General features: G+C 36.4%; 1 protein-coding gene across 12 annotated transcripts in view; it reads right to left on the reverse strand.

Annotated features, from left to right (window-relative positions):
- Positions 1–296: 296 nt before the first annotated feature.
- Positions 297–24,424, reverse strand: part of CHD9 (chromodomain helicase DNA binding protein 9) — a 242,361-nt gene continuing 218,233 nt past the window's right edge. For 5 of the 12 annotated variants that reach the window (XM_020985173.2, XM_078150067.1, XM_020985174.2 and 2 more), the window contains 8 exons: positions 24,088–24,251; positions 21,572–21,844; positions 20,452–20,620; positions 15,148–15,287; positions 14,346–14,567; positions 9,716–9,844; positions 4,760–4,864; positions 297–3,790 (listed from right to left, as the gene is read on the reverse strand). In XM_020985173.2, the coding sequence (XP_020840832.1) occupies positions 2,912–3,790; positions 4,760–4,864; positions 9,716–9,844; positions 14,346–14,567; positions 15,148–15,287; positions 20,452–20,620; positions 21,572–21,844; positions 24,088–24,251 (2,081 nt within the window). In that variant the 3' untranslated portion in view covers positions 297–2,911. The remainder of the gene's footprint in view (positions 3,791–4,759; positions 4,865–9,715; positions 9,845–14,345; positions 14,568–15,147; positions 15,288–20,451; positions 20,621–21,571; positions 21,845–24,087; positions 24,252–24,424) is intronic. The other 7 variants (XM_078150069.1, XM_078150066.1, XM_078150072.1 and 4 more) reach the window with 4 other exon arrangements.

Below are 24,424 nucleotides of genomic sequence, written 5' to 3' on the forward strand. Positions count from 1 at the left end.
TCAGATGCTTAGGGCTCTTCAAAAGAAAATATTTTATAATAATGAAGTTTTAATGATTTAACTTAAAACTAAGCATACATCTGGCATTTCTCAAAAGGGAATAACTGTGGGTATGTATGTATGTATGTATATATATGTATGAATATATGTATGTATGTATGTATGGGTACAACTTTCTCCTTGCTTTTTAAAGCTATCTCAAGATAGATACCTGTAGTTATCTTTTAGTGACTAAATTGTTTTTATTACAAATGCAATTAAAATAATTACTGTCATTTATAAAGGCTGACATCATGGGTAGTCAAAGAATATGTTTAATAAAAAATAATTAAACTTCCATTTGCTCTATAGAACATCATAGAAAGTAATTCAATAAATTACAAATGACTTTTTTAAGACATTTTTTCAACTACAGAAAGCAAATTCAGACTACACAGAACACAACTGGCAAATATTCGAAATGTCCAAAAGAAAAACTGGACTAAGACTTGAATCATGAAGCCTGAAACAAGGGATATAAATACAAGGCAATAACAGCTATAATTCTTTTAGTAACTACCAACACACACTTGGATATCCTTTCAACTGGAACTTCAGTATTAGTGTAATTCTATTGAATTTTCCTTAGACCCTTAACTTTATACAACCATATTTGCATGTTGTTTGGCTGATAGCTAGACAACTTTTCCTCAATTGATACCAATTTAAAATGCCTTGAAACCCAAAAGAATACTTTCAAAGTCAGTATTAGCCTTAATGCTTTGAAATCTGTAATTGCCTTATTACATAGAAAGAGAATCACTAGGATGTTAACCAAACTTACTCGACCATAATTAGGAAAATACTTTATCTCATAAATTTGATATAAATTAGGTTTTAGTGACAAGATTTAGGGCTTTTTTTTGGGGGGGTGTAGAGAAGATGAGGAAAGGGAATAAAGGGAACATGAAGGGAAGAGGAAGAACTGATGGTATTGAAATACTCCATCGGCAAACTAAGTTGAATAACTTTTTGAAAACTTTGGCTATTTCATAGGTGTATTCTAGTTAAACAAAAGTGCAATACTGCAAAGGGAAAATATTAAATATGTAATATATCCTTTTCATGATGAAGAATTGCTACCCACTTCTCTGGGACGGGTATGATATTCACTATTGCTAAGACATTGCATAAAGGGCCATCGAATCAAAATAAAATAGTGGGAAAATACAATAATCAGTACAATCCCAATAGAACTTATATAATTTTGTAATTACATGTAATACTGCTCCTATAATAATGGGGATAATTATTTTACATATAAAGTTATAATTTCCTGGTAAAGGTCTTAGTAAAACCCAATATAAAAGTTTACTTTGTGACAAAACAACAGAACTCTTATCAAAATATAAAAGGGTTCATTTAATGTGAGAAGTGTTTGGGAGTGATTTGTTGCCCCCAAAATTTAATCCTTTGCAAATGTTATCATTGACTTACACTAGTACCTATGTGTTGTTGTTGTTTTTAACATTTACTCTTGTTGGGCCTCAAATGAGATTCTAAACTCAATTTTAAGTTCAAATGGATTTGAGTATGAACATGGACCTACCATGTCAAGAGTAATAGCAGCTTAAGCAGAAAGAGTCATATCACATGGGAAACATTGGACAGATTTTTTTTTTTAGAGAAAAGGGTTTTAAGGACTATTAAATAGAAGCCTTGGGCTTCTTTTTTGTGTTTTACAGGTATTACTTGTATTTCTTTTTGTTACTATTCAAAGTGCATTTTCAAACTGGGCAACTCAGCATATTTCATATGAACTGATAACCCAACACTGATTCTGGACAACGTTTAGTCTGATTAAACCTAGAAACTCAAAATAAATTTAGGCTATTTGCATTTTCTTTACCAATATTATCTGGTAATTTCTTAATCGTTCAATGACATAAAACACAAATAGAAATCTACACAAACAGAGCAAACAAACAATTTCTTTTACATGAAGTATGCAGTGTTGAAAGTTCTTGTCAGTGGCACTTCATGAAATTTGCTTTTTCTGACCCCTAGAGAGACACTACTGCACCTCAATATGATTATTTCTGGAGGCCCAATGTTCTAACTAAGTAGGTCTATAGGGTGCCCAAAGTCACATGACATAGAATTATTTTTATGCTTACTTGCCTTCACTGGGATCAGAGAGTTTTGACTAAGCAAAACAAGTCACTTCTCTTGCCAGATTAACATGATATACAGGATGTGTGTTTTTTTTCCTCTTTTAAAAAAAAACCCTGAAAACAAGTATAGAATTAGAAATGAATGTAAACTTCCTAAACTAACTCAGCTGAGGTAACAGGTAGCCAGTATAAATGGCTGATTGGGAATCTTATCTCTTCTTTTAAACACACTTGTACCTGAATTGGAAACATCAGCAGTGCATCACAACACTAGAGCATTTTCATGTAATTAAAGCAATGGATGATGATGTAGATTCTACAGCTTTCATGACATTCATTAGCTGCCCAAATTATTGCTGAGTTTTGATCTGTAAATTATAGGTGTCAAGGAGGCTGTAAAACTATATTCAAATTAAATCAATAATGTGCATAAAGTATTCTGTGTTCATTGCAAATATATTAAATATACAGCTCTCATTGAGCATAATTTCCATAAAATTAACCCCCCCAACAAAATTATAATGCCTTTTGTTGTAATTTTACACCATTGTGTATTTGATAGTACATACAAGTTCAGAAACTTAAGAATTTCAAGAAATATTACATGCAAAATGTCTCTGAAAGCAGTTTGCACTTCTAAACAAATACTGAAATGTTCGGTCAGTAAGTTATCAATGCACTCAACACTGGGATATTTACAATGAATAATTAAAGAATAAATTCAAAATCAGTTCATAATTGAAGTGCAGAGCCTGGGGTCAGTCTTCATTACTAGAATCTGACTCCTCAGATGATGATGATGTACTCTCAGATCCAGATGAAGCATCTGCTTTTTCTGAACCCTCATCTGTGCTGTTTTCATTGAGAGAACTTGGTTCAGTTTCCCCTTTTTCTTCCTGATCTCTAACCCTGGAATCTTCCTCCTTTTCCTCTACAGGCTTGGATGAGTCTAGGTCATTGTTTTTGTTGTTCTGTACATCAAAAATATTGGACTGGGACAAAGCTGGGATATGAAGATTAAGGCCTGGAGTGAGAAGCATCCCTGGATAAAGTATATTGGACAATAGTAATGGGTTAAGAGCTAAGGGGCTGGCAGCTGCAGCAGTATTTAATGCAGCAGAAGAGGATGCTGAAGGAGAACTCGATACAGAGTTTTCCCCGACATTGTCAGAGTTTTGGTTTTCTGTCCTTTCTTTTCTTCCATCTGGCTCCTTGGAGTCATTGCCCTTCTTCTCTTCTGCTACAGATTCTGAAGGTTTTGTCAGGAGTCCTCCCATGCCTAGTAAATTTGGTAATCCTGTCATCCCTGACAAAAGCATTGGGAACATAGCAGCCATGTTTTTATTAACTTCTCCACCAGATAGGCTGGCAGGCATCCCCATCAACCCTGCAGTTACTTGTAGTGACTGAAGGTTTTGCAGGTTTTGTTGTAAGGCCTGAAGAGTTGTCAGATCCACACCTGGGAGCAATCCATTGGCTAGCAAAGGATTGCCAGATACATTTGCTGCTGTTGCAGCTGCCGCCGCTGCTGTTGCCTTGGCAATCTCACTTTTAGGCCGTCTCCCCCGTCTGCTTACTTCTTCTCGTACAACAGGACCAGTAAGAATACGGTCATGCATGCTTTCGGGAAGAAATCCCTGAAAAATAAATTCTTATTCAATAATAATACATCCACATAATCACATTCTGACAATGGAAGTAACAGCTTACCAAACTAAATATTTATTGAGAAGTAAAGACTAAACATTCACAGGAATGTTTTCCACTGAAGTAAGTATAATAACTTGTATAGATAGAGCCCTTCTCCATGTAGAAATCTTTGCATCTCTAGGATCAAAGAGAATCTAGAGAGACTTTGGGCCTAGAGACCATTAGAAGACTGTGGCCTTCTCTTATACTAAGTAGATGAAATGTTGAAATAAAATGTTTCCACAAAGACTTCTATGTCTCCAGTTCTATATCACTATGGCCTCAGAGAAGATCAGCGCAATGTGCTCCTGTTCTACTTTTGAAGGGAAGAAGGGAAAGGGATGATTGAAGTGAGCCTTATTCAGACATTTTAGGATTGAGGAATTAGAGCTGAGGCAAGTGCGTGCATGCAGTGTGTGTGTGTGCATGTGTGTGCGTGCACATGCGCATGCATGAAGGAACATATTATATATCCATTAAAGCTGATGGTACTTAAAAAGAGGTGAAAGGTAAAATCATCTGCCTTGGGAATTAGTGACAATAGCTAAAGTCTGGGGAACAACAGAGCAGCCTTTGACAAAAAGAACAAATCCTGGGACCCCTTTCAATTTTACCACGGCTCACAGAAAAGATACCTCCTCAATTTCTTTGCAGAGGTGTGGAAAACAGCATATAATTTCAATTTTGTTTGATATGTTGGTTATTTTTGCATGATTTTTCCTCCTATTTCTGTTCTTTGTAAAAGATAAGGAAGAGTTCTCTGGGAGGAAACAGTAGGGATACAACAGGAAATGCAGGTAATTAAAAAGCAAAGATAACAATAATAATTTATTTTGCAAATTCCTTCTGCCTATAGTTTTGGTAAATAAAGATAAAATTATATGAAATTTAAGCTTAAATGAATGTTTAACACTCACAGACTGTTTAACAACATCTCCCCATTCAGGAGCGACTCCATATTCAGAATTTTCTTTCAAAAATCTACATAAATCTTTCAAAGGAGGAGCAAATGCTCCTCCTACCTGTAATTGAAAAACAAAATGTTAGATAATTACAATCTTGTTAAATATTGGAAAAAGTTTCTTTCCTTCTATGATTGCTATATTTCACTTACTTTATTAAAATGCATATAAAATTTGAGTCACTTCCTAATCACATTATTATTATGGTATCTAATAGTCCCAAACCCCGAGACAAAAACTTATTATGTTCTATATGCTCCATTTTTATCAATTAGATATTAAAGGAACTGAAGATATGAACTCCAGTATGTTGGGTGAATTCTCCACAGAGGACATGGAGAAGAATTGCACAGGAAGATAGCATATAGATCAATTGTGATCTACACTAGCAGTAGGAATATTCATGTCTATGATGTCATATAACCATTAAAGTATGATGATTTTAGATCAAAATAAAAAATACATTCAAAACTATCTCCTTCACATACAAAGATGAAGCTGCTCATAGTGTGCTCAAACAATATTAAAATAAGGTTTAGTGTAGAATTCAGTACAAAGCATTTAATAAAGACAGTATTTCCAAGTGAGATTTTAAAAATCAGATTTATCTTTGGTCCAAGAGATTTGGCCAGTGTGGTATGGTAGAAAGGCTACTGTATTTGGAGTCAGAGGACCTATGTTAAAATTCCAGCTTTATTATTATTAACTATCTGCATGTTTTGAGGGTAAATTACTTAAACTTGTTGGAACTCAGTTACTTCTGTTTATTTAAAAAAAAAAAAAGGAAAGAGCTGGACTAAACAGAGATGCCAACTACTCAGCCCACGGACCACATGTGGCCCAAATCAGATTAAAATATAATTTGGAAATATTTAATAAATAAAAATTCAATAGAATATAGATAATATTAACATGTGGTTTTCTAAATCAATATTTGGCAGACAGGGATTCTTATGTATGGTTTAGTGGCCCTGTTTCCATTTGAGTTTGATGCTAGTGGACTAGATGACCTCTAAGACCCACTTCAGGTTCTAAATTTATGATCTTATGATTGATTTCTTTCAAAATTTTCTTCATCTGTATATACTATTGTCCAATATTATATAGACTGGGCATAAAGTGGAAATTCTCAAGTTACTTGTTAAGGGTTCTACAGTATATGATGCTGGTTTTCTTCTACTCTTTTGTCTTTCAGTTCTCCATGAAGACTCATGCCAGTTTTTGTCATGTTTCTCAGTTTAGGAGTCAAAAGACTTAAGACTGTTAAGTTCTGATTCTACCATTTATTTACTAACTGTGTGAAAACAGGCGAGTCATTTAATCTCACTGAGCCGCAGTTTCTTCATTTGTAACATGGAGATTAATAATACTGGCATGATATATCTTATAGGACTGTTGTGTGGAAAGCACTTTGGAAATCTTAAAATGCTCTTCACGTTGAGTGGTGATCATTTGACAGCCCCTTTCATGAGGTAACTACTAGGCTCTCAGGTCTTTAGATGCTTATATGCCTTAGTGGAAACAGCAAGTAATACTTTTTATTAATTATCTGAGCCGAAGCATACATCCCAGTTATTAATGGTTCCATAACTTACAGAAATGGGGAAGTTAGGAAGAAAAGTGGAGAAAGGTAATAAAGACTGTTTTGGGCATGTTAAGTTTTGAGATGCCTATGGAACATACAAACAGAAATTTCCAATAGGTAGTTGGTGGGACTGCAGCTCAGGAGACCAAAGCTGGATACATACATCTGGGAATCATCTGCATAGAGGTGATAACTGAATCCATGGAAGCGGATGAGATTAGCAGAAAGTATACAGAATAAACAGCAGAGGGCCTAGGTCAGAGTTTTGGAGATACATCCCTAATTAGGGGGTGGGACACTGATAATCCAGAAAAAGAAGACTGAGGAGTAGCCAGAAAGGTAGGAGGAGAATGGAGAGAGAGAAGTGTCACAAAAACAGTATATCCAAGAGGAGGATGAGTGTACCCAGGTGAGCGTATTTAGGAGGAGGGAGATATTCAACAGTATCAAATGCTGCAAACAGGTCAAGAACAATGAAAACTGAGAAACTGAATTTGGTAATTAAAAAGTATTCGTTAACCTTGGAAAAGCATATTTAGTAGAAAAATGAAGTCAGAAATCATACTAAAAAAGGTTGAGAACTGAGTTAGTAGAGGCAATGAGTGTGCTGACAACTTTTTCTGCACTCATATAGAGTCACTGCAAAATGGAGAAGAGATAAATTATGATAACTTAGAGGAGATGGAAGAGTACAAATTAGTATTTTTTTAAGGATGAAGGAAACCATGGACTATCTGTAGGCAGCCTGCAGGGAGCCAAGAGATAGGGAAAAATAAAAAATGAGGGAAAATGATTGATGGAACAATTTAACAGAGGTTGGTAAGATATGGCATCAAGAAGTTGGTCTAGTATCACCTCTTCAGAGATTGGAGCAGAGGAGGGACAGAATGAAGGATGTTGTCAAGGAGTCCTGAGAGAGCTAGGTAAGAGTGAGAAAAGGGAGCTCACAGTTAACAGCCTCTGTTTTCTTAGTAAAATATAAGATGAGGTACTCTGCTAAGATGGAAGGGTCACCTGGTGCTTTAGGAAATGTGATGACAGGAGAAAAAATTCAGAACATTCCTTATAGGGAATGAGATAGAGAGACATGGATCACACAGGTGCAGGATAAGAACTAGAGCTGGAAGGGAATTTGGATGTTATCTAGTCCAGTGGTGTCAAGCTCAAATTGAAATACGTAAGGATACCTATTGGCTGCACATTGACTTAGTTTAAAAATACAGTATTATTTATGTTTTTTTGAATGGTTATTTATTTTGTTAAATATTTTGCAATTATACTTTCATCTAATTCAGGCTGCACTTGGGGAGTGTGGTGGGCCATGCATTTGACATCCTGGATCATTTTACAGATGAGAAAAGAGGTCCAGAGAAGTCAAGTGTCTTATCCAAGGTCACACAGTAGTAAGTTATGGAGGTTTACTTGAACACAGGTCCTGACTTCAGGGCCAGCCCTTATTCTACTGCACCACACAGCTGTTCTTCAGAAGGATTGCTTTGCTGGGGTGAAGGTCCATTTGGGATACAATAACATAAATTTGTCATGGATCCAGTCAGCATGGCTCCATGAATTCCTCCAGTACTATTCAGCAATATGTGGGAGGAGAGGAGTGGGGCAGATTGTGGGAGTAGTAATCTGTTGGGGTTAGAGAAGGTATGAGCAGCAATAGGGGAAAGCAACTTTTTAGAAGGAGAGGAAATGAGTGCAAACTTCATGCAGTTATGCATTTAACTATTTTGAGTGTTTATTGTTAAGTCAAACATAATTAAACTTGATAATATATTTACCCTCTCAAAATTCCCCTATTTGGTATCAACCAGCTAAGATAAATTAACCCAAAATAGTAATTTTAGTTTAGTAATCATCTGAAAACCCAGCTTATGTTACAGAAACCAACAACCCAGAACTAGATAAAAGAGCAATTACATAGTTTGGGCTTTTTCAATGTATTCATCAGTTGTGCTGATTTCTTCATCTTTAAAAAATACTGTTTATTAGAAGAGATGGCTTTCTGGGAGGGGGAGGAGAAGGATACTGGGGATACCAATGATGATGTACAAAACAAAACATCAACAAAAAATTCTATGCATACGTACATGTACACGAGTGTGTGTTTATGTGCGTCTGTATACAACTACACTAAAATGCAACCACAACTAAAATGGTGGCTTTAGGTTTCTTTCTAGGAAGAGACCTTGCCCTTGGAGGTCATTTAGTCCAATACCTTCATTTAAGAGATAAGATGAGGCACAGAGAAGTTTTCCTTCTCTAAGATCAAAGCATAAGGTCAGAAATCAACAATAGTCTTGAATTATCCTTCTACAGGAAAGAATCTAACTTTATAGATATAAAAACCAGATGTTTGTCAAACTTGATGTTGGTGCAACACAAAAGTTAAAGAAATTATGCAAAACAATAATTCAAATAATTCTATGCTCCCCCTTCCTTCAAGAAAATAAGTTTGAAAATATTATCCTTTATCCTAGCAACTGAAGCACCTATAGGAAGGAGAAACCAAACCATCCAGGTTATGTGACTTACACTGAGTAACACAATCAGAAAGGCCAAATATGTATTACCTAACTTTCAAGCTAATTTTCTTTCCTTCTCACTCTGCTTTTCCCTATTGCTTCCTTATCTGAACACAGGATAGCTTAGGGAGCTAATAGCTAATACTTTAGAAAGGAATGTGATAAATGTTTTCCAATGTTTCCTCTGTGAGATAAAGGGGACCACAGTTTCACACTACAATTTCAGCACGAATAAAGAGATGAACTTAAGCAGACTGGAGATAGTTCAGCTACAGAGGGTCAGGTAACTGACTCTGTAAAAACAACAGAATAACCTATATTCATACACCTCAGGCTAATATGGTACTTTTTTTTTAAAAACTAAAATTCTACAGGGAAAAGACTTAGGGACATAAATATTTAAGTAATTTTCCTACCTCATTCAACAACTTAGCCACAGAGGGAGGACTGAGACCTAGAGCCATTAAAATGATGGTATGTGTGTATGTGTGTGTACACACACACACACACCACACACACACACACACACACACACACACACACACACACACACACACTCTCATTCACTCTTCATTTGATCCTAACCACAAAAGTCCTGTGAGGTAGGTGCTATCATTGTCTTAGTTGTACAGATAAGGATATGAAGACCCAGAGGAATTAAGTGATTTGCCAGGATCACAGAGTACTAAGTCTCTGTTATGATTCAAATCCAGGTCTTCCTGTTTCCAAGTGCAGTATTCTAGCCACCATGCTATGATATCACTTGCAGGTAATGTACACCGAAATTATACATACCTTTCTGGCATTTCTTCTATTAATCAACTGAACACGTTCTTCTCCGGTGAGACTATTAACATCTAGTTTGTTGGGGTTTCTGCAGCGATGTCTTTTTTGCTTAGGTCTCCCATCATGAAGCTGCATTCTCTAAAGTACAATATATTAAAAGGTACTCTGATGATTCATTTCAGAATTCAAAGAATAACGAAACACTTTTCAGACTCTCTTTCTTTCTTTGTCCAGACTATGATTTCATCTGTGTAGGAAGCTCTCTGGTGAGGAAACTCCCTCTACCAATGCAAATCTGCAACTTCTCTACAGTGAATACTGCCTGGTAGCTGAGAATTTAAGTGACTTATCCAGGGTCAAACAACTAGGGTCAGATGTGTGGCTTGGATTCAAGATTTCAGGCTAACTCTCTTCAGTGATCCTATAACATGCTACCTCCTCTACATCTTTCCTTAATGTGAATTTGGCATGAACAGGCCAAGGCACCGAAGCAGCAGTACCACATATCTGAAGAACTTAAGCATTAAGGAACATTGCAAAGTGCTCAGTAATGAGTGTTTAGGTGTAAACAATCTGAACAGGGCAAGACTACATTGCCATCTTTTCCATAGAATCACAGAATCTCAGAATTAGAAAGTACTTCTTGTCATCTAGTTCCAAGGCTGGAAGAAATGATTATTTCTCTCTGGCATTAATAACTAATTATTGTATTAGGACTTTCTCATCCAGAAACCAGTCAGTGTGGGAAATCTTAGGCAGAGATTTATCCAGGCTAAGATCTAATCAGAGAGGAAAAGAAATTCTAAGTTTGGGCTAATAGGTACTTTTGTGCTCATTTTGTTTGCTTAGATAGGTCTAGGAAAATGTGGATTCTCTCTTTTGTCAGATAGGTGATATGGAAATTGATGGCTCTTTGATCAAGGTTTGGGTGATTCAAGTCACATACCCCAAGATGTCACTGGAATATAGCCCAGCTTCTCATTGTAATATTCATTTTCTCATTAATTGTTAACCAGAGTTGATTGCCACCCCTTAGGAACACCTACTCTTTGAAGGTTATATAAACTGTCAATCGACAGTCAAGTGAACATCCTTTTATTAACAAATGTGTTGGTCTTATTATTAAAATGATTAAATTACCCAGAAACTATGTCCCTCAAACCTTTTAAATGTCACAAAACCATCTATGCCAATGCTAACCTAATTACAGTCTTCTCATAACATTCCTAACAAGTGGTTATTCAGCCTCTGCTGAAGACCTTCACTGAAGTAGAATTCACTATCTCCTGAGGCAGTCTGTTTCCTTTTGGGATAGTTCTAAAGCTAATACAGTAGAATAGCTTGTCCAAACTTCTGAAGAAAAAAATATCCCAACACTCTGAACTTGGCTCTTCTGAACAATTCAAGAGAAACAAAATTCAGAAATATTCTAAAACTTAATGTTCAAGGGTATTTTGAAAATACTAGGATGAGAACAGTTTTATTATCAGGAATGCAGTCAACTTTCCATTATCTTCTTGCATCTGCAAGTTGAGATAGCATTCCTGAGTCAGGTGAAGGGCGAGGCTGAATGAAGCATAATGTAAAAATTAGAATTTGACCAGGAAAATGAAATTAATCCGTTGTAAAATACTTTTACTAAAGTCCTATTTAAATAGAGATCTCATTGTGGCATAGGAGTGAGTTCTAGATTTCCAATGGCTATAATAGCAGAATGCAAGCTCTGCCAGGTCCAGTCAAGTTACACAAATCTGTAATGGTGGAGGGTGTTCCTTCACAGGGAATTTCTTACATCACAAGACTGTCTCCTCCCCACCTTTTCCCCTCACAGTTCTCCTAAAGCAAAACAAAACAAAAAAGCAGCTAAGGAAACAGGGTGTACAGAGGGATTGATAATCTATATCAAAGAAGTATATACACTGAGTATATTATAGATCTTTTGAAATAATGAATTATTCAAGTAGGAAATACACTGCTAATAGTACTGAATTATCAGCACCTACCAGTGTAGGAAAAAAATTCTGGGGCTTCAAATATGAGATTATAAGAAGCAATATTAACAACATTATTAGTTCTTTGGTACTGAACTTTTCCGTCAGAAAGTCTTCCATTCAAATAAATTCATTTCAATTCAACAAGCATTTATTAAATTAGTTTTACAGAAAGTACTGTCTGAATTCTGTTACAGATAAAGGCCATCTTTAGTAAAAGGGGTACTCTATTGCCCTCAGGAAAATTAATCAATAAGCATTCAGTAAATGCTTGCTATGTATGTGCCAAGCACTGTGTTAGGTATGACAAAAATGAAACATTTCCTGCCCTGAAGGAGCTGACATTTTATAGAGGAAGACAACAAATATACATGTACAAAATAAAGGTAAATTTTTTGAGGGGGAAAGGCCCTTGAAAAGCTTCATGTTTGGTTGGAATAACTGAGTTCTGGGGTCTTAGCAAGGCATGAGTGTTGACTGAACAGTGGGCAAGGGATTCAAGAGCAGAGAGTAGAAGGTGGTACCTGAGTCAAGTTTTGACGGAAATAAGGCGAATTCCAAGAGACAGAGGTGAAGAGGGAATACACATTCCAGTCAGTGTAAAGTTTCAGAAATAAGAGATGGAGTGTTGTGGGTGAGGAACAACAAGAAGGCCAATATGGATGGATCACAGAAGGAAGGAAAGGGTGTAATGAATAATGATATAGGGAAGACAGGTTTGGGTGAGGTTATGAAAGGCTTTAAAAATCAAACAGAGGTGCTTCTATTTGATTCTGGAGGCAAGAGCCTTAGGAATTTACGGAACAGAGGAATAACATGGTCTTATCTGCACTTCTGGGAAATCACTTTGGTAGTTGTGTGTGGGATGGATTGTAGAAGGACTAGGGGCAGGAAGACTGATTGAGACATTTTTACAATAGTCCACTGGGAGGCATGATGGCCTGACCAGGATGGTGGCCATGTGAATAAAAAGAAGGGGATGGATAAGGGAGAAACTATGAATAAAGAAATTACAAGATTTTACAATTAATTGGTTGTGTGTGGTAAGGTAAAATTAAGAGTCAGGGTTTTGAACCTGAGTGCCTAGAAGGATAGTGGTGCCCTTCACAGAAATAAGGAAGCTGAGAAGAGGAAAAATAACAATTCTGTTTTGAACATATTGAGTTTGAAAAGCCTGTGGGACATCCAAATGAAAATGTCCGATAGGCAGTTGGAGATATAACAAATGCAGCTCAAGAGATGCAGGGGCTAGATATATAAATTTTGTAATCATCTGCACGTAGGTGGTCTTGGAATCCATAGAAATTGATGAGATCACTAAGTGAGAGAAAGGAAAGACAGAGAGAGGGGGGAGAGAGAGGGAGAGAGGGAAAAGGAGAGGAAGAGCAAGAGAGGGAGAGAGAGAGAGAGAGAGAGAGAGAGAGAGAGAGAGAGGGAGAGAGGGAGAGAGAGAGAGAAAGAGAGAGAGAGAGAGGGAGAGAGAGAGAGAGAGAGAGAGGGAGGGAGGGAGGGGGAGAAGAAGAGAGAGGGAGGGAGGGAGGGAGAGAGAGGGAGAGGGAGAGGGAGGGAGGGAGAGGGAGAGAGGGAGAGGGAGAGGGAGAGAGGGAGAGGGAGAGAGGGAGAGGGAGAGAGAGAGAGGGAGAGAGAGAGAGAGAGAGAGAGAGAGAGAGAGAGAGAGAGAGAGAGAGAGAGAGAGAGAGAGAGAGAGAGAGAGAGAGAGAGAGAGAGAAAGAGAGAAAGGGAGAGGGAGAAAGAAATGTCACAAACACCCAGCGAGGAAAGAGTACGTTTCCAGGAGGGAGGATAGTTGGAATAATGCTAAGGTTTTGGCAAGGCATGAGGGTTGACTGGACAATGGGTAAGGAATTCAAGAGTAAAATGTAGGGCTGAACTGGTTAACTATAACGCTAAGCCTGGGAAAGGAGGAAAGTGAGGTCAGAGCATGGGTGACTAGTCTGAGAGAAAATAAAGGGACTAGAGGGTCTAATGAGGATAAAGGATAGATTTTGGAAGGGTAAGGCAAATGAATCGGTGAAATGATAGGTACTTATGACCTAATAAAGGGTTTTTCGAATTTTTTAACAATGAACTGTAGTACTTGTGGGTGATGGTGAGAACCTAGTAGCAGTGTTATCTATGGATATCCAAGTTTCTCGTTTTAAAATTTGCAACAGCTTTCAAATTTGCTTAAAATTTTCATGCATTTTAGTAAAAAAAGTGGCAGAAGCTGTAGATATACAATCTAAAACTGAAACTGAGAGCACTTCAAGTATGATGGACACATTTTTGGTATGTTTCACTTCTTCCATGTCCAACTAGACCCCAGGTAATAATAATATATTTCTTGAGGAAAGAACACTTAGTTGACTTAGTTGTAATATTTATTTTTTAAACTACAATTATAAACCCAACAATGACATTAAAAACTACTGTGATTTTTAATAGAAAAATACGTATTTCTGATGCTGTTTATTTTTAAATCATTATGACTCTGAGAAGGTGGCAATGTAGTATATTCCTTTGTTCAGTTACTAAGAGTATGGCTAAGTACATAATGAATGCCTCACGACAGTCTTAGATTACTATGTTTCTGATTAATAAAAATAAAATAAATATATTTAAATGAATCTGTTTTTTAAATTACTTACAGGAATAAAAGCTCCTAAATCTTCCACATAACCTGGGTGCTCCTTAAGCCATTTTTCTAAATCCTTCCTTTTGGGTGCATCATCACCTGCAAGTCTTGTTCCATCTTTCAGATTAATAACTGGAACCGGATTTTCTATGTCAAGTATCCCTTGAGACTGAGTGTAAGACAGTGCTGGATTTATCCCTGGAGTAATCTGTGAGGTGGTAACACCTACTGTAACCTTTAGAAAAAGACCAGATAAAGATGGCAGGTCAAATTCATTAACAACTTTTATTCTGATACTAGGGAAGATTTTGAAAATAGTAAAACAGGAATGTAGGTTGTCATTTAAAGACCTGTCAATTTTTTCAAATTTGCTTAAACTGTTCATATATTATGGTACGCTGGATCACAAAATCTAAAAAAAATATATGTATTATATACGTGTATATATAATACATATATTTTTTTCTTATTTAGTATTTTATTTTTCCCCAATGACATGTTAAAACAATTTGTAAACTTTTTTTTCAAGTTCTGAGTTCTAAATTTTATCCCTTCCTCTTTCCTTCCTCACCCTCCACCCAGACAGTAAGCAATCACATATAGGTTATAAATGTGCAGTATGTAAAGCATTTCCATATTAGTCATTCTGTACAAGAATCTAAGAAGCATATTATAGCTTATTAATTCACAGATCTTTATTTTATAAAGTACTCACAAAATAGCAAATGTACTTTTGCAATTATAAAGTTAGTTTGTGATTATGTATTCTGAGTCAAGAATCAGGGTAAAACAGTTTTAATCTGCCTGTTACTTACATGATTAGGTGGTTTATTTCTATTTAATAGGAGAATGTCAACATCTTCCACATTCTTCCTTCTTCCCCTCCTTTTTTTGACTATAGGCTGGTTATCTAATATCACTCCATTGGCACCAACTGCTGGCTGACTAGAAGTACCTGAGCAAATTGTGAATTCAAAACACAGTAATAAAAATAAAGTAATTTAGTTCTTATTTTACAATTTAAAATCGAAACATCCTTTAAAAATTGATTCATTCTCATCTTGCATGTCTTTAAGTAATCCTTGGACTAGAAGCTTTCTTAATGATAACAATAACATTTATGTAGTATTTTAAGGTTTGCAAAGTGCTTTACAAATATTATCTAACTTTATCCTCACAATAACCATCAAGATAGCACCTATTATTATCCCCATTTTAGGGATGAGGAAACTGAGGTTGGGAGAGAGCAAATGATTTGCCTAGGGTCACACAGCTAGTAAGTATCTGAAGCTAGATTTGAATTTTGGTCTTTCTGACTAGGTCCAATGATCTATCTCTTGAGCCACTTAGATGGCAAATCTTACTCTCAAAAAAAGATTACTGGTCACTTATTATCTATGAGGCACTGTTCTAGATGTCGTGAAAAGTACAAAAGTGAATAAAACACAATTTTTGCACTGAAGAAATTTACAACTGAGTACTTCTTTCCTAATAAAAATAACTGAACATTGATATAATACTTTACTATTTAACAAGTATTTTCCTTGAGGCAGCCTTGTAAAGCTGCTAATACAAATGTTCCCATCTTAGAAATAAGAAAACAGATACTTATACCTTCCCATTTTCTCACCAGCTCCATTGCTTTTGCTCTTCTTTGGACCTCTCTATCATGTCTTCCTTCCCCAGGAAACTCATCATTGGGAAATATCATTATGCTGCATGATTGAATCAACCTGGTCCTCTTATCTCCTCAGTACCCTCTGCCCCTCTGACTGGACTCTTTGACTAGAGGGTGGGGCCATGGGCTCCAGGGGATTTATTTAAAAAGGGGTCTCAACCCAGTTTTTCTCCCCATTTCTTACCAGCTGCACTGCTTTTAGATTTCTGTGGACATTTTCATCATCCCCAGTCCCCCTGCTGTGTCTGAGACTTAATTCTTCCCCTCTCCCTTGTTTTTCAATTTACATTTGTGACTGTCTTCCTCCACTAGACTGTAAGCTCCTGGAGAAGAAGAGACTGTCTTTGCTTTTTATTTATTTGTGTTCCCAGCACTTACTACAATGTCTGGTACATAGCAGGTGCTTAAAAAGTGTTTACTGACTGATCTTCCTGGCTGGTTAGGAGTATTCTTGATTCACTTTGCCACAGTGCTTTTCAAATCTAGTAGTACCTCTTTTGATTACATTATAATGGCTTGGTAAATGTAATAGTTCATTAAGGAGTTTCTTTGCTATAAAGGCTGTGAAAAATGATTTTTCTTAGTAATCATTATCTTGGAGACTCAGAACTTTCCCCATCCTCCTTTATTTAATCTAATGACTCTATTACTGCTCATTGTGTTGCCCAGGGGAAAAGGTTAATTCCTCCCTATTGTCAAGACAAGTGATATGGAAATCGATGTTTTTTTAACCAGGATTAAGAGACCTAAGTCACTTACTCAAGACCCTTGTTTTAACATAGCCCAGCTCCCAATGTGTTGGCCAACCAGAGTTGATTGGCACTCCTTGGAGAACAACCACTCTTCTACGGCATATAACTCCGTAACCCCACCCCCAAATTGAGCCAGTTCTGGACCGAAATTCCCATGCAATGCATGTCACCAGCTTGTGGGAGAAATTAAAATGTCGGCACATGGCCTAATTTCGTTTGCTTTTCTTAGAACAAACTCTGTGGAAGGTGGATAAGGCAGACTTGTGATCACAGCTGCATTTTCAATTGGCAAGCATTAACATCCTACCTAACATTTTGCACTGATTCAGGTACTGTCCTTGAGTTGATTATACAATCTTAGGAACCTCTATCACAGTTTCACAAACCGATTCTAGATTATATGACAAGGAATAATAAGACTGGATGAAAAACATTTCTGAGTATATGAAGTTACATGAGAATATATAGGGCTGAATAAAAACATTAAATTCTGCTGAATTATTCATAGGAGTGAATTTCACTACCAAGTATTATTAAAATTGTTTTGAGAACACATTCAGTATAGTAAAATATTAGTTGGAAGATCTGGCTAATCTTCCTAAAAAAACCTGATTTTATCGTGTTAAAAAATCTCTTAATGGTTCCTCACTGCCTAAAGATAAAATTCAAGATTAGAATTTAAGGGTCTCCAAAATCTAGCCTCATTGTATTATAACAACAACAACAACAACAACAACAACAACAACAACAACTAGCATTTATGTGCTAATAGCATATTATGTGCTAGGCACTGTACTAAGTGCTTTACAAATATTATCTCATTTGATCCTCACAACAACTCTGCGAATTATGTCCTATTATTATCCTCATTTTTCAGTTGAGGAAACTGAGGCAGACACGGGGGTGAATAACTTGCCCAAGATCACACAGTTAGTAAAGGTCCAATGCTGGATTTGAACTCAGGTCTTCTTGATTTGAGGCCCATTGCTCTATCCACTGAACCACCTAGATGCCTTGGGTAATAGTGGACTTTGAAGCATTTCTGACGAAAAGACTAGAGCTAAGTAAGAACTTTGAAATACAAAAAGTCCAGAGAAATCCAGAATGGGAAATTTTTTGTATGCTAACATTCAAAAAAGGGAGAAGAAACACATGTTCTTTCAGAACTTTAAAATCTTCATAGGGTATTGAAGGAGTTAAAACAGAAATTAAGAGGTCCTGGAGGTGGAATGGATCTGCCTTGAGAATATGAGGAGGAAAAAGAGACAGGTGAATGTAGAAATATACTAGTGTAGAAAGGAAGAAGGTGGAACTTGCTATTTTTCATAAATGTAGTACAACAAAAGAGGAATATATAAATATGGAGGAAGGGGTGGGGAGCAGACATTAGCTGAACCTCACTCACATGAAACAAAGGAGGGTTAACACACAGTTTGGTGTAGAAATACATCTAGCTCAACAGGAAAAAGATTACAGATAAGGAAGAGGAATTAAGAGGACAGATAACACTAGGGAGGCAAGAGCTTCAAGCAAATAAACTTCCTAATCTTGAAATGGGGCTTAAAAGCGGGAAAAAAAGAAAAGCAAAGAACTTTAATCAAAGGAAGGGCCTTAGATTGCCTCTTAGACAACTATAGAACAGTGGAGCTACCCTGTAAAGCAATTGAGTTTTCTATCATCATAAATGTTCATGCAGAAGCTAGATGATAATGTCAGGGATGCTACAGAAGGAATCCCTGCACTGAGTAGAATCTTAGACTAGACAATCTTTGAGGTCTCTCATGACTATCCTATGATTCTAACCCAGAGGTTTTTAACTTGGGTTCCAAAGACCCCAAAGGGTTTGCAGAAAAGTTTTATGGTACCCTTATACTTGGATAGGAAAATTATTTTCACAAACCTATCATTAAAATTTGGCATTTCCTTCAGTTGTGAATTTTTCAAAAAGACTCTGAGAATGGTTCCACAGACTTCATCAGATAGGGATACACAACAACAACAACAAAGGTAAGAACCTCTGTTCTAACCTGTACTAATGAATATGATTCTTGTCAATTAGAAATTTTTAATGTGAATCTATATATTCTAATGTTCTTTTTGAGACTTTAACAGTGTATGGCTTTTTTAAATGAATTTTTCCCAAAAATATTTACTAACTCTCAGATGAAAATATTTTCCAGACTAGGAAACTTTATACAATTTGATTTGAATAATAAAACCAAAAAATAGCAGCACTAGAAGTAGAACTTTGAGATCACATTTACTAGCTATATGATCTAGAACAAGTTACATAGCCATTTTGCTCTTCAGTTTCTTTGTAAAATGGGTCTAACATTAGAAGAACCAGCATTTAAGAATACCTCAAAGCATCAAGCTTCAGCAATTAATGCAGTGAATTTTTTTAATTAATAAGGGAAAGAAAATAGATAGGGAAGGAAAACAGATTTTGTTTCAAAGTAAAATTATAATAAATAAAACCTGTCCTTCTCCCTCCCACGAGTCTCTCCCCACCTGAGTCAAATTGATCTTCCTAAATCTAAAATCTTCCTAAAGTCTGATCATGTCACCTCCTCACTCGATAAACTCCAGTGGCTCCCTATCACTTCTAGGATCAAAAAATAAAATCCTGTTCGACATTTAAAGCCCTTCATAACCTGCCTCCCCCTATTCCCCCATTTTTCTTATATCTTGAACCTTCCTGCCTCCTCATGTACTCTGTGATCCAGTGACACTGGTTCCCTTGCTGTTCCTCAAACAAGACACTCCCATCTTCTGACTCCAAGGCAGTTTTCACTGGCTGCCCTACATGTCTGTAATTTCCCCCCCTCTTCATCTCTGCCTCTTGACTTCCCTGAAGTCCCAGTGAAAATCCTACCTTTTACAGGAAGCCTTCCCTGATCACTTTTAATGCTAGTGCCTTCCCTCTGTTGATTATTTCCAATTAGTCCTATACATAGCTTGTTTGTACACAGTTATTTGCATGTTGTTTCCCTCTTTAGACTATGAACTCCTTGGAAGCAGTGGCTGTTTTTGCCTCTTTTTGCATTCCTAGCACTTAGCATAGTGCTTGGTATATAGCAAGGGCTTAATAAATTGTTATGGGCTAACTGGAACCAGGAAGACCTGTGTTTGAATCTTATGCCTGACACTTATTAGTTTTGTGACCCTAGGCAGGTCAATTGATTTCTGTGTGCCTCAAGCAATTCCCTTGCTTTATACCAAATCACAGATGAGCTGCAACACCCATGGATGGAATCAGTTCCCATAAAGGAAGCTACCCAATTGATGATATCATAGATCCTTCACATATTTACCTACTATCTACTTCACAGTGTTGTTGTGAGGAAAGCACATTGTCAACCTCAAAGTACGATGGAATTATGAACTACAATTCAGTTCAAACCCTTCTTTAATAAATAAGGAATATAAAGCCCAGAGAGGTAAGGTGAGGTGAGTTGTCACACAACCACTTAGTAAAAGAGCAGAAACTAGCTCCGAGGCCTAAGTCCAAGTCCTAAGTTCTGTTACTATACAACACTGTTACCATTTTTATTAATATTTAAGAGAAACAAAAAGTGTAAAAGGACTGACAAAATTTTTCATGCAATGTATCATGAGCAGAATTATGAAATGATGAGAAAGTTTTATTATTATGAGGTAGTTCACACTTTTACATATGATTTATTTACCTGATACTGGCATGGACTTTGGAAAATTGACTAGGCTGGTCTCTGAAGCATTCTGGAGTTCCCGAAGCCGTGCCAGATACTGTTGCTGTCCAAGTGAACCATCTTCATTTTCAAATGGCCTTTTCTGAGAAAGTCCTTGCTTTTGAAAAGTCAACTTCAAACCACCTTCCTGTTAAATAAATGTGAGCATTAAGATAAAAACTTGCAAAAAAAATTAACATCTCCTTCAAGATAAAGGATTTTAAAGAAAAATTCTACTACAGAAGATCTGAGGGATATTGGAAGAAATAATGAAAATTAATTATGAAATTATGCCTTTCCTAATTTAAGCCAATTTTTGAATTTTTTGAATAAAAGTTTTAGACATATTAAATTTTCTAGCTTAAATGAAATATCCAAGTACCACATATAGTTTTCCAGCCAAAAATTATTTCTCATATGATTGCCATACAACTATATCTTCATCCATTAACATAGGCTATTTTTAGAGGATTTTATCACTTTGCATACTGAGTAATCAATTTAGTCACGGACAGTTTAAAAAGTACATAAAAATTTTAAGTACTGCTTATGGCAGGATATACTAAATGTTCAAAACAGTCAAATGTATTGAGAAAAAATATTGTATGCATCAGTATATCAAAGATATGTACTTTTGTCAGGAAAGGAATTTTTCCCATTCAAACAGGTCAAAACCTGAGCTCTGTCTTAGTAGGTAAGTCATAAAGAGTTGTCTGAGCTTCAGAAAAGTTGAATGACTTTGCAGGTCACCTTGCTACTAAGAGGCCAGGGTAAGGATTTGAACCCAGGTCTTTTTGACTTCAAATTTGGCATTCCATCCACTACAGCATACTTCCTGTATGTGTATCCATGTGTCAAAAATGTACCAGATGCTTAGAAACTGCACCACACTAACTTAAGGAAGCATCTCATTCAGCAGGATAATCCTTTTAGTAGAATACACAAGTTCAACATTCTGAATGTGTAAAAGAAACCCAATCCAAATACCGAAAACTAGTGTGCAAAGAAGTAAGAGTGAGAGCAGGCAGCCACTTGCAGGAAAAAACATGCTGCACACAGCAATCGCAATCAGGTCCTAGGGCAATAAAAATAAACATACGTCATTGATTTTCACTGTAAACTCCTTTTCTCGTACATGCTTCTTCACCTTTGACATCTGTGTGGACTGGTCATGCTCTTCTCTCACCCCTGCACTTGGGGGAGTCGGCACACGGGGTTCGCCTGTGTCAGCAGCAGCACCGGAGCTGTCCAGAAGCTTGGTCGTGTAGAAAGATGCCACTGCACTGCCCTCATAACCTCTCCGGGCTGCCGGCCACTTTCCTTTCAGGACCGTTTGACAAATGCTGTCTAACCGATTGATCATTACCCGATCCTGTGTCACACATGAGCAATTTAAGGATCAGAACAGACCTTTAGTGATAAACTTTCAAAGACCCATTACTGGATTTAATTTAGCACAAGTGTGTACACGTTACAAACGTGTGAAGAAGTGTTCAGAGCTTCAGGATGCATTTCATAGAGATAGAATATCAAGTGAACAAAAGAGGTTGACTTTCGATTACTTGGAATTGGAACCAGAGTGAAACTTTTAAATGAATTAAACCTTCAACTTAGGAAAGCAATTCAGTAAGACTAAAGTAGTTTATATAACATAAACACAAGAGGAAAAATAAAATATAATTTCTTGAAAGTATTTTTCAAGGAATTTTTTCTTTGAAAATTTCTTTCAATTTGCATTTTCAATTGTTATCAAAAAGATGCATATTGTATAAATGAGTTCAGCAGGGCCATTAATGTATAAATTCATCTTTAGTTCCATATATGTCTTTTTTACTTAATTGAACTACTATTGTTTTTATAGGACTCTGTGCTAGCAGCACAATCATGTTACTGATAGTTAAAATTAAGTCCTTCAGTTACAAAAACCCAGGACGGGAGTAAAAAGTTAACCAGTTTTATAATGAATATTGTGCTATGGAAGACTATATAATGTGAGAATCCAATTTTTCTGATTGGAGAATTATCAAATTCTTCAATTAGAAACAGCAGGAAAGATCACTGGAATCTCTACTACAGAAGAACCTTTGGAACATGTTCTATTAAAAAAAACCCCCAGAACCTTTAATTTTTACATATAAATATGTATAGAATCTCTGTGTAGTATAACTCACCTAAGTAGTTGCTGTCAAGTCATCTAACATCAATTACTAAAGTGAGCAAGTAACTTGTCTGGTAACAGCTACATATAGCACATTTTCCCCTAAACACAAGTCTTGTGAAACACATTTGTTTCTGGAAAAGCAGACAAATTTTGATATTCATCTCAATTTATTGAGGTGCCTTCATTTAGGAAGGGTCAGGGAGCCTTGTTGTTCGTAGGAATTTCCTGCCCTGCTCCCCATTTCCTTCTCACCTGCCCCTGCACTACCCCTCCCTCTCCACATTGCTGCCCACTTAGAATCACAATTTTTTAAGCACTGACCCCTCTGTATATTCTCATCTCTTTCATTTTTTCCAAGCCCTATTTATTAGACCTCATCACCTCACAGCTTCCATAATAAAACGTGTAGGACCTATTATAAAATGCTCTGAAGTATTGCTGAATCTTTAGTCCTTTGTGGATCCAAAGATTCCCATTAACACTTGCTTTTCCTTAGTGTCTAAATCAATAAAGAGAAGGTAGTGTGTGTGTGTGTGTGTGTGTGTGTGTGTGTGTGTGTGTGTGTGTGTACATGTACGGAGAAGATAAATTGGGGAAGGTGGGGAAACATTGCGTGGGAGCTTTTTAATGCAGTATGTTTAATAATGAAAAAGGTAGGCCAATCCATTACACATCCAGAAGAAAGGGTGTGAATAGAGAACCAACCCAGGCTTCAGAAGTGTCCATTAGCATTTAGGCTTGGTGGGTAGCCCCACCATTATGTTTCTTTACTTCTGAGCCCCCATACGAGTTGCTCAATGCTGTTTGTAAGACTGTCCTAACTCCTTACTGCTAATGCCTTCACTGACAGAGCTAGAGCCCTGATTATAGAGTTCTATTAGTGTCATGGAGCTAGGGAACTAAATCCTTGCTTTCAATTAATTCAAGGATGGAGGAAAAGGTGTTCTTGGTTTCTAAAGTTCCAAATTTTTATGCAATTTTAAAGAGAAACACAGAATCACTAGTATATATGGTGGTTAGGCTCTGGAGTACTATTAGTAAGGTACCTTCAGGTACATTTTAAGTTAAGTTGGCTTTTGTGAGCTGGCCTGAAGAACCTAACTACCATGTATAGATAACATTACTCCTATTGGAAAATGTGTTCTAATAATAATAAACGTTCTAATAAAATGTGTTCTAAGTTCCAATAACCAATTTACAGATTAACTTTTGGAATGCTACATATTCATAATTTGAAGACTGTCTATACAAATCATTTGTATGTATAATATACATCTTTTTAACAATAACTTGGGAGGGAGTGATTTTGCATGATTTCTATTCTCCTCGTTACCCTCAAAATATCTGTCAAGTTTTCAGGCACTGTCTTATTTATATAAGACAAAACAAAAAAATCTAACACCAGAATTTCAAATAAAAATCCAGAAAAATGAAGATTTCATTTATTAAATTACCTTTGGCCAATAAGAAGCAGCCAGCATGTATCCACCTTGTAAGATGTAAGCAGAATTTGGAGTTCCGTTGTTCATCTGGAAACTATCCTGGGTCTCATCTTGTATAGTGCTTAGTGATGCAACACTTTCCTCATCATATGATTTTATGTGAGTGGTGCCTTCTGCTAATAATAACAATTAGCATTATCTACCTGAATGCTTAAGCATACATTATAGGTGTTTAATAAATAATTGTGGAATTGAATTAGGTACTTTACAACCAGGTTTGTATTTAAGTTCTACTTGTAACTTCTAAGAATTATTTGAAAAGAAAAACAAAATTCAAAAGGAAAACCTA

This window comes from Phascolarctos cinereus, unplaced genomic scaffold (assembly GCF_003287225.1).
Source record: "Phascolarctos cinereus isolate Bilbo 61053 unplaced genomic scaffold, phaCin_HiC Scaffold_2;HRSCAF=192, whole genome shotgun sequence".
NCBI classification, from domain to species: Eukaryota; Metazoa; Chordata; class Mammalia; order Diprotodontia; family Phascolarctidae; genus Phascolarctos; species Phascolarctos cinereus.